This window comes from Octopus bimaculoides, chromosome 17, assembly GCF_001194135.2.
Source record: "Octopus bimaculoides isolate UCB-OBI-ISO-001 chromosome 17, ASM119413v2, whole genome shotgun sequence".
Lineage (NCBI taxonomy): Eukaryota > Metazoa > Mollusca > Cephalopoda > Octopoda > Octopodidae > Octopus > Octopus bimaculoides.
In genome coordinates, this window is record NC_068997.1 from 50,274,873 (window position 1) to 50,286,877 (window position 12,005).

At 38.0% G+C, this 12,005-nt stretch overlaps 1 protein-coding gene across 6 annotated transcripts in view; it reads left to right on the plus strand.

The window, feature by feature from the left end:
• LOC106878992 (stress-activated protein kinase JNK) overlaps positions 1-12,005 on the plus strand; it is a 128,976-nt gene that overhangs the window by 78,898 nt on the left and 38,073 nt on the right. For all 6 annotated transcript variants that reach the window (XR_001410582.2, XR_001410583.2, XM_052973973.1 and 3 more), the window contains one exon: positions 5,847-5,976. Coding sequence is in view for 4 of the 6 variants with exons in the window: in XM_052973973.1 (XP_052829933.1) it covers positions 5,847-5,976 (130 nt within the window). In the remaining 2 variants the exon portion in view is untranslated. The remainder of the gene's footprint in view (positions 1-5,846; positions 5,977-12,005) is intronic.

Below are 12,005 nucleotides of genomic sequence, written 5' to 3' on the forward strand. Positions count from 1 at the left end.
CACATGTTTCACCAAATGTCTTCCTAGAATTCTCTCTTCCACATGTTTCACCAAATGTCTTCCTAGAATTCTCTCTTCCACATGTTCCACCAAATGTCTTCCTAGAATTCTCTCTCCCACATGTTTCACCAAATGTCTTCCTAGAATTCTCTCTCCCACATGTTTCACCAAATGTCTTCCTAGAATTCTCTCTCCCACATGTTTCACCAAATGTCTTCCTAGAATTCTCTCTTCCACATGTTTCACCAAATGTCTTCCTAAAATTCTCTCTCCCACATATTCCATCAAATGTCTTCCTAGAATTCTCTCCTCCACATGCTCAGCATTTCTTTATACACCTAAATGCATCACATACCTGTACCAGCACAGTCTTCTCTCTTACATCTGATTCCTCCTATCCAGTTTTTCTCTCAGCTCATTTGTTCTCTCATTCATGCACAGTAATGTTACACATCCATTGAAGTATACTCACTTCATATCTCAATAGTTTCTACAAATCTTTTCCATTCAGGCTCACGTTTCACCACCATGCAACATCATGCTGTATACACAAGCATCACACAATCTCCTTTTTGCTCAAAGAAAGAATCTCATTGTTGCTTGTAGAGGTAATAGCACCCTGTACTTTGACTACTATGCTGTCAGAACACTCACCTCTTCTGTTAATTAGGTTATTGAGGTAACAAAACCTATTAACTAGTTGTAGGGAGAGACCTTTTTAGACATTTGAAAAATCTATTTCACATGTACTCTAACTACCCACTACTTGGTCTCTATCTATTGCATACAAAGTCTACCTTCTGTGTTAACCTGTTCTGGTCTCTCTGCACCACTTATGCATCTGTGATTTATAGTGGATTTGCTGTTTGGTATTTCTCTTCACATCTTTTCTGTCTCATCAGTTTTCCTGATGCTATTAGGACCTCATCTTCTTTCATTCTTACTAAAACTTTAGTCTTTGCTAAGTTTTGAATCCATGCCTAGAGTTCCTCTCTTGATATTCTATAGATTCACCTGTAAGAATTAGGCCATCAGCTTCAATGAGTGCTCACAGGCAGTCAGTTTTAAACTCCTCTGTTATGGCCTGGAGGATTAATAAACTATCATAAACAAGAAGGGAATGAGACTTGAACCCTCGTGAAGCTTTATGTACACACAAAATCTGCCATTGAACTCATAACTAAGTCTCACTTTGCTAACCACACTCCTCAAGCCATTCCAACTACCCTTAGTTTCTTTAATGACTATCAGTTGCATACTTTGGAACCATGTCGATGACCCACTGTAATTCAACGAATGCTAGATACAGGGGCTCACTCCATCTACAGTTGTCTCACTTTAAAAAGGGCATCAGTGGCACCACTTCCTGATACAGAATCAGAGAGCATTGCTTTCCCATCAGTTGTATTTTAACATTTCGCATTAATTGGTTGGTGATTAAAAATCCATTCCATCTTTCTGATAAAATGATGTGCAACCAAATCATGAAGTAATCACTGCAGAGAGGCACCTTTCTACAAGAACTGGTATATCAAACAGCACTGACCTATTCCGATGTTTTTTCCATCTCCATGAAACTTAATTGCTCTCTTTACAGTGAAACTTATAGCTGCACATCTGCTGGCTCTAGGGTGCCAAAACTCACCCTGTCCCATTGAACAACCTCTTATACTAACAGCTGAATGCCTCTTCATTCTCATTGTCACTTAGACTACTGTCATTTCAAACTCTTCCAGCAATCATCATCATCACCATTAACATCTGTTTTCCATTCTGGCACAAGTTAGACAGTTTGTCTGCAGCTGATAACCCTGAGAGCTGCACCAGACTCCATTCATCTGTTTTTGACTTGGTGTCTATAGCTCTTCCTAACTTCAACCACTCTACAGAGCATACTGGGTGTCTATTACATGTCACAAGCACAAGTGCTTTTTACATGTCACCAATGCTGGCCATGGCCACAATTTCACTTAGCATGAGAGGTTTTCTCAAGAACAACAAGTCGTCAGAAGTCATGACATCCTAATTTCTCTAAACACACCATATTATTGTTTGAAAGACTTTAATTTCTCTTCATCCAGCTTTCACAGAACATTGACATAGTCTGCTCTTTACTTCTCCCCCAGCCACACTTGTTCTTTATTCATTTTATGCAGTTATGTTCTGGTATTTCTTGACATGAATATTAACCCTTGTTCATGCACTACCTGCATAATAAATAACTCAGACACTCCCATGTCCCTGGCAATGGACCCGGCTGACTTGGAGGGATCATTGTCAATCATGGTCTAGATTTCACCAACAAATTGAGGAGTTCTTTTCTTATCAGAACGATCAGAATGAGTTTTCTGAGCTGCCATACCTTCCTAATCACCATTAGACTCATCCAACTCTTTCTGAATTTTCTGCATTGTCCTCAGATTGACACCCAAACACTCTGAAATGTTTGTATTGGAGCTTCTGGCATAAATGCCAAGCAGTACAACATGCCGTTTCCAAATTTCTGGCAGAGTGAATTGTGTCAGGGTGCTGTTTTTCTTACAGGCGGTGCCCAACTGACTCTACTGTACAGTTGCCAAAATCAAAAACAAGGCGCATGCATGAAATTAAAAATATGAAATGGCAACAATTTACCCATCACACCCTGTATATATATATATATATATATATATATGTTTACACACATACACAATTAGGGAAGGATGCAGGATGCCTCCCAACCATGTGGTCTTGGGTTCAGCACCTTGGGCAAGTGTTTTCTATGTCTCCAGCTCAACCAAAACCTTGAAAGTGGATTTTGGAGATGGAAACTGAAAAAAGCCTGCCATATATACTTTGTGTGTGTGTGTCCTTGTCTAGATTTCATGTGATGGTTGTAAATGAACATTATCATCATACAAGTAAGGTTGTTTGTTCCTAGTCTTCCATAAAAAACATGTCTAGTTATGGGAAAATATTATCTTGCTTGGAAGTAGATGAGGGTTAGCAACAAAATGGGTGTTCAACCATAAAAGTTTTGCCACGACAAATTCTGTCTGACCCATGCAATCGTGGAAAAGTGGATGTTAACTGATGATGGTAATACATACATATGTGAATGTATGTCATCACCATCATCATTTAACATCCGCTTTCCATGCTGGCATGAGTTAGATGGTTTGACTGGAACTGGTAAACCAGAGATCTGCACCAAGTTCCAGTCTAATTTGGCCTGGTTTCTAGGGCTGGATGCCTTTCCTAATGCCAACCACTCCAACATACAAACTAAATCAAAAGCTCAATCAGTTGTCCATCTGTATTTGTGACAACTTTTATTTTTCAAAATAGAAATGATATATTTCTAAATCTCTCATAGATATTTATGCAGTAGCAGCATGATAAAGTGATAGCATGTTGTCAACTTAATGTGACAGCCCCTTAAAAGGGAAGAATTCTACTGTTATTTAGCCCAAGGAAACACCCTTGAAAACATAGGGCTAAATAACAGTAGCATTCTTCCCTTTTATGGGGCTGTCACATTAAGTTGACAACATACTATCACTTTATCATGCCACTACTGCATAAATATCTATGAGAGATTTAGAAATATATTATTTCACTTGAAATATATATATGTTTTCAAAGACAAATAGGCATCAACAGCTAGCGAGCTATGCTACTCCAGACTGATGATGAGCAACGACTCTGAAACTAGTCTCTGGATGCTGGCTTTGCTGGGTGGAGGTGCTTGTCTTCACTTTGAAAACATAAGGACACAGGAAATGTGTCAAGTTCAACAAGAAACAGTGTTTTCTGGGGTTAAATAACAGTAGCACTCTTCCCTTTTATAGAACTGTCACATTAAGTTGACAACATGCTATGTTATTTTTCGTATTGAATTAAAAATTAAGTCCGAACAACTACAAGAACGAATCCATTTCCTGCTCTGCTTTTCTGTGAGTACGTTCTAATTTTAAGCATGTGTCTCGAGTAGGAAATTTGAGTGTCACTAGCAACATGGCATATCCATAGAATGGAAATGGATCATTTGGATCTTATCCAAGAATATTACGTCTACAGAAATTCCATGGAGATATACATTAGATTAGAATATTATATAATAAATAAAATTAAGTTTTTCTATATACTCTCTCTCTCTCTCTCTCTCTCTCTCTCTCTCTCTCTCTCTCTTTCTCTCTCTCTCTTTCTCTCTCTCTCTCTCTCGTCTCTGCACTTTGTTATTGATATAAGACAAATAATGATTACATTAGAAATGTCTTCTCCCATTATTTGAACAAGGCTGTTGTGTGTTGCTAAAGTGACTTAAGTCATTTGAATATTCAGTTAAGGCATGAAATTAGAATTTCTGTTCGCATTTAATTTTCTCTATTTGTAGGATAAATATTAGGTTAGTAATATGTCGATAATGACGATGATGATGATGAATAGACATGACTGTGTGGCCAAGGCATTACATTCGGACATATTACAGCAAAGAGGATTTAAAGTAGAAAGAAAATGGCACCAGCATCAACCGGAATGTCTAATAGAGAACGACCATTATAAGGTCTTATGGGATTTTAATGTACAGACTGATCACAGACTTCATGCAAGATGACCAGCTATTATGGTTCTGGACAAGGAGAGAAAAGAGAGTGCGTCATCATAGATGGGGCTATATCTGCAGATATGAATGTAGTGGTCAAAGAACAGGAGAATATAGGAAAATACCAGGATTTGGCCAAGGAAATATGACAATTGTGGAGGGTTTCTCCAAAAGTAATCCCAGTTGTTATATCATCACCAACAGACTCAATGGTTCCCTTATTGAGATAGGTGTAACTACAAAAGTTGCATTGATTCAGGAATCTGTTCTATTGAGAACAGTAAAGATTATAAGAAAGGTTCTCAATTATCTAAGGAAGCTGATTGTGACTTGGTATCAATGGCATTGATGCTGGAAGTAAAACATTCATGCATACCATGAATAAAATTATTAATAATAGTAATAATAATAATAATAATAATAATAATGATGTTGTTAATGATAAAGAAGGGAGCTGAGAAGTATATTAAGCCACTCCCTGGTAACTCCAATTTCCATGAGCTACAAAAGATAACCTTGATGGGTACAGCCCATATACTACAGAAAGCACTCTCCATCTGAAATGGAATAAATGTGGTGGTAATTTTAGCATGCATAGCAAAACAAAAGTGCCCTTGCTACTCTTGGCCTTCGGAAGATGCCCGGTACTAAAGCAGCTCAAATAAAGTTATAATGAAAGGAAACCATAAATGATAATGATAATAATATTTTAGAGGAGCAGGGTTCTCAGTTACATCAACCCCAGTGCGTAACGGGTGCTTGCTTACTTCATTGAATCCTGAAAAGATGAAAGGCAAAGTCAATCTCAATGGAATTTGAACCCAGAATGTATAGATGGATGAAATGCCACTAAGCATTTTGTCAAGCATGCCGACGATTCTGCCAGCTCACTGCTTTAAGCATTGTAATAATAACAAAATGACTGAAGAGAAGTTTTAGAAGAGAAATTCTTTCTGCAAGTTTCTATGAATGGTTTTTGCCAAGAAAGTATTTCAGAAAAATAATTTTTAAGATGACTATGAATTCCTTGTATATTTTATCTTTATCTTTCTACTTGTTTGGTCACAATATTTCACTCTTCATATTCTTGTGGAAGGAGGTGGGATACATCTCCCATGATGCCAAACTTCCTGGTGTGAATTAACAGATATAATTACTAAAAATGTTGTACAAATGAATCCAAAGACCCCATCTTCAGCAGTTAGATTTGTAATAAAAAAAAAAACAATAATGATTTTTTTTTCTTTTTCTCTTTAAACAGTGCTGCCATTGACAATGTGAAACAAATAAGTGTAGCAATCAAGAAGCTAAGTAGGCCATTCCAAAATGTCACACATGCTAAACGGGCCTATCGAGAGTTTGTCCTTATGAAACTAGTTAATCACAAAAATGTAAGTATAAAACTTCTCATTTGGTTTGTGCTTCAAAGATTAAAGAATATTCATGTTTTAAAACCTCTTTTCCATCATCTTTTCATTTTATCATCATCTATTTGTCTATATCCCAAGGTCTCTCTTACCAACTTGCATGAGACCTCAGGATAGAGTATGAGGGAGATGGTTGGATAACATCTGTAGCTTTGGTTGGTCTAACTTGGAAATCCAGCTGGAATATTTGCTAACGGTTGCTTGAAATGGGACCCTTTGGAGGGTCCCCACAACCGTCACAGGAATAGTTAGCTAAGAAGATGGATGGATCTTTTCATATATTTTTCAATTTTTGTGTTAGCTATGATGATTTGGCTTGCCAGTACCGCATGACTGGCCTTCGTGCGTGTGACACGTAAAAGCACCCACTACACTCTCTAAGTGGTTGGCATTAGGAAGGGCATCCAGCTGTAGAAACTCTGCCAAATCAGATTGGAGCCTGGTGTTGCCATCCGGTTTCACCAGTCCTCAGTCAAATCATCCAACCCATGCTAGCATGGAAAACGGATGTTAAACGATGATGATGATGATATGATGTATATACTTGGGTAGTCACCAATTGTATGACCACAGATTTTTAATGCAGAGAGAATTCTCTAAATGGTTTTAGTTCTTGATGTAAGCTTGTTATTCAAGAACTTTGATTCGGTTCTGTACATGTGCTGTTGAGACACAGGAACCAAGTTAACTCATTTTTGATAGCAAGTATTTTCATATGACATAGTACCCTCGTTTTATTTTTACTGACCATGGTTAGCATGTTACATCAACAGCAAAAATTTAATCAGCACAATGTGAGTTAAAATGATTCTTGTTCTAGAAAATAATAGCAAATGTTTTAGAAGAACAAGTTGGCTGCTACAGTAACAACTACATAAATGTCCTCTTACTTTCAGTGATGAATTGGTATATCCAGAGGAGACAGGTATTGGCACCAGTTTCCACCAATCACTGCTATTTAACAATAAACATCGCCCTTTCAAAGCCTAGCCAGGCTCATGGGCCCGGTTTCCCGGTTTCTATGGCGTATGTGTTCCCCCCAGCTGGACAGGACGCCAGTCCATCACAGCGTTACTCAAGAAACAGGAAAAAAGAGTGAGAGAAAGTTGGGGCGAAAGAGTACAACAGGGGTCGCCACCACCCCCTGCCGTAGCCTTGTGGGGCTTAGGTGTTTTCACTCAATAAACACTCACAACGCCTAGTCTGGGAATCGAAACCGCGATCCTCCGACTGCGAGTCCGCTACCCTAACCACTGAGCCATTGCGCCTCCCTGCTATTTAACAATACCTCTTTAAAAATTTAGGTGGTTTGTTGTAGAGCTTAGGAGTGAAACATTATTAAATGGTCTACTGTGTTTAGACTGTATTGTTGAAATTAGGTGAAGGTAGATGTTCACTTCATTATCAGCAAATTCGAAGGTTTATGTTGAGGTCTCATCACTGATTTGTATGTGTATGCATGTACTAATGTTGAGCAAGCAATGGCCTTCTTTACCCTATCAGGAAACATTTTACAAGGATTAATATAATATAAATTTACTAGAGATTTCAAGGGCTAGTGTTTAGCTTTTTTATGGTTTTAAGCAGATAGATAAATCTCCTCTTAGGGTACTTGTATATTTGGCAGGTAACATTAACGAAAAATCCAGTGACTACATTACCATATAGAATTAAAATAAACAAACAGTAACAGTGAATTTGATCCCAAAGATCTAAGAACTTGTAGAATAATGCCATATCCGCTCAGCCATTCAACTTCTTTAGAGCTAAACAATTTAATAACCTTCCAAACTAACTTGTAATTCCAGCACTCTCAAATTATTCATATTTTGACTTCACCTGGGACTACATTTCACATTCATGATGAAACCATCTTGTCTGGGGAGTCAGGATTTGTTGTATGTTGGTTCTCCTCACTGCCATGTTTTTTTGTTTTTTGTTAAGTGGAGATGAGATTAATGGTTATCAGAGACAGATAAGGTGACCTAATCAGTGTGCAATGGCTGATTTCTAAGGCCTCATACATTGAGCACAGATTTAGGGCCTAGGCAGCTATGTGAAAATGTCATTGGATTAGATCTCTTCAGTTGGCTGCTACTGCACTCTTGTGAGATCAGTCCTGCGAGGTACCCGTCTTCAAACCTCAGCTAGGAGTCAGTAAGCCCCTGGTAAGCCAAGGCTAAATTATAGGTTTCATTCCCAGTTAATTGATTTCATTTTTTTCAAGGTCAGTCAGCATTATTCAGGGTCAAAAGTGCTCTGAATTGGAGAAAACTTTAGAGCATCACTCATGATGCTATACAGTACTTGTTATGTTTTTTTGTGTCTGGGTTCAAATCTTGCTGTTGCCTGCTACTTTGCTGGTAGACTTAATCTGTCACATGGTTTAACACCACCATCTGGTCCTTCAGTACCTTTAGCCAAGCTCCCTGTTTTGCAAGCATTCAGGTCAGGTCTTGAATCTCAGAACAACTCCCTTTTCTACCTTTTATCAGTCTTGGAAACCCTGAAAAGGATTATGAGCATTGCCCCTCCTTTTGACTAAACAATTAAAAAAAAAAAAAAACTTATTACAATTTCTGGCCCCTTCTCTGGTGACCTAACATCCGGTTCAGGATTATGTAAAATTTTCAGTTTTCAGACTTGAGAATTTGTAAAATCTTCTTCAGTTTATCATCTAAATTAGGGTTTCTCAACCATTTTTTTCATCTGTGGACCTCTTTGATTACTATTTTATTCTGGTGGACCCCCATAGCCATTCAATGTTTAAAAACTAGTTTTATAGAAGCTTCTTTCAAAATTCCTCTTTTGTTTTTCACACATTAACTTGTTGTGTAGGTTAAACTATGTAAAATGTTAGAAAAAGAAACCTATATGTTTTTTTTGCAATACACACCAATACATACATCTAAAGCAAATATTCTTCTCGGGTCCTTAAAATACTGTAGTGGGTTCCCAATTTACTATTTTGTTGTGTGGACCCCGCAAAAATCTTATATGAACCCTGGTTGAGAACCATTGATATACATAATCTCTCTCTCTCTGCATTGACTTGCCCACCACCAAAGCCACACTACCCCTACAGTCACCATTACCCTCATTACCAGTGGACTTTGACAGTGTTTCCTTCTGTGCCTATTCATCTATTTCATAATCTGCCTGACCTTGTTTGACCAGTGTCAATCATCCATGCGGTCAGTCCAGTCGTCCAATCCGTCGTCCCGCTATAGCTTGTCCTGCTGGCTGCTTGCTTATTAACATCACAATCACCTCCACTAACACTTATTACTACTACACAATACAGAAATTACTACTACTACTACTACTGCTGCTGCTGCTGCTTTAAAATACAGAAATCATTAGCATGGTTATTATTATCATCATTAATTACTACTACCACAACCACCACCACTACTAATAATACTGATATAAAATACAGAAATCTTTAAGCATGGCTATTATTGCTTCTGTCATTTATTATTATGACTATTACTATAACTACTAGTTGTACTACTACTAACTACTGTTACGCCTGTGTTACTATTTGATATTACAACTATCACTGTTGTTATATCACCACCACCACCACCACCATCATCATCATCATCATCATTATTATTATACTGCAGCTATTGATTTGAGGCAGGCATGATTTCCATTGGAGAGCACGAGAGTTAGGTGAAAGCTGCAGTGTGTATGTATAATACTGTGAAATCTGGTTTTATTTACAGAGTACGGAATAGCGATATAGTGGTGGTGGTGGTGGTGGTGGTATTGGTACCACAGTTAGTAGCCAGTGGTAGCGGTAGTAGAAATGGTTGTGGTAGTAGCAAATTTGTAGTGTCAGAGGTAGGTGATGTCGACGACGATGGTAGCAGCATCATCAGTAGTAGTAGTAGTAGTAGTAGTAGTAGTAGTTGTTTTTGGGGTGGCAGTCTGAGTTCTTCGACATTGGTATTGACTGCTAACTAGTCCAGAAGATATTGATCTATTTTTTTATATTATTATTATTATTATTATCATTTATCTTTTATTTAGTTGTTTGTTTCATTTATATTGTAATTTATGTGTTAAATATGATTTATTTCACATAAGGGCTAGACAGACCCTTAAAGGTCAGTCCCTTCCCCCATCTCTTTCCCTCTCACACACACACACACACACATACACACGCACACACATACAATCATCATGGTCTTTTAATGTCCACTTTTCCATGCTCACATGGGTCAGATGGAATTTGTTGAGCTGGATTCTCTACACCTGGATGCCTTTCCTATTGCCACCTGTTTCCTGATAACCAGATATGTTTACATAGAAGATAGGAAATGAAAGACACCTCATGCATGACAGTGACACTTGTTTACGACTAACATGCAATTTTAAGACAAAGGAACAGTAACACATACTCACACACACACACCAGGCTTCTTTTAGTTCCCATCCATCAAATGGCCGCACAAAGCTTTGGTCAGCCCAGGACTATAGGAGAAAACACTTGCCCAAGGTGCAAGTGAACATGTGTGCGTGTGTGTGTATATATACACATGTGCATTTATAATGTAATACAGACGCACATACATATAAATAAAAGTGCATGACCTGGTGATTAAGGTGTTGTGTTACCAATCACAAGGTTGGAGGTTCGATTCTTGGGCTGGACTACAAGTAGTGTCCTTGAGCAAAACACTTCATTTAACAATGCTCCAATCCATTCAGATGAAAACAAGTACCAGTTATAACTAGGAGATTAAATCTGCAATGGACTGATTTCCCGTTCAGTGGAGAGTCTTGTTCTTTTGGTTACCTAAATGTCACAGAAAGAAAGTTAAGATCTGCCCTAATGGGTCTAGGCATAAGAAAGACAAAAAAAAAGTGATATATATATATAAAGCACATACACACTGGTATTCTAAGAAACCAAATGTATTTATGTGTATGCAGGTACATGTATGTACACATATATATTTAAGTGCGTCTGTATATTGTCTCTCTATCATCTTTCAGCCTCTCAACACCTGACCCCCTCTGAAATACTTCATCTCCCCACTTAGTCAAGGGGTCTTTTTCCTGACATCTCTGGTGCCACCAGCACCGACAGAGCACGCAGTACATGCGGCAAAGTAGTTGATGTTAAGAAATGCACCCAATCATAGAAACCAAGACAAAGCTGTCATTGGAGTTTGATGTGGCCCTGCAGGCTTACCAGATTCTTTCAGACTGTCTGACCCTGCATAGAAAATGGGTATTAAATGATGATGAATGTTTATTTATATATTTGTTTGTGTACTGGTTTCAGTAGAATAGCAGTTTTGATGTGGAACCATGTTCTGAGCAGAATGCAAATTGCTCTATCATTTTGATAATTAACTAGGAATCCTTTAATTTTTACGATTCACAAATGGCACAGGTGTGGTCTGGATAGACACTGCCTACCATGCTTCTCTGGGTATACACATTGTTTTAATGTCCACTTTTCCACACTTGCATGGTCGGACAGATGATATTGAGGCAGATTTTCTAATCAGACACACTTCCAGTCTCCAACTTTTACTTTGTTTTCCCATGTCCACATGTCCAGACATATTTTTGCAGGATATTGAAAATGAATGTCATTTATTTACTACAACCACACAATGTCAAGATAGGGAGACACAAACATACACACACACACACATACCTATACAATTGGCTACTATCCATTTCTATTCTAGCAAATCCATTCTCAATGCTTTGGTTGGCCCAGGGCTATAATAGAAGACATTTGCCTTAGGTGCCACTCAGTGGGACTAAACCTGAAACCATGTGGTTAGGGAGCAAATTTCTTAACCACACAGTCATACACACATGTGTATTCATATATATATACAGACACACTACACACACACATTAAAAATATCATACATATATAGATATTTTGGCGTTAGGAAGGGCATCCAGCTGTAGAAACTCTGCCAAATCAGATTGGAGCCTGGTGTAGCCATCTGGTTTCA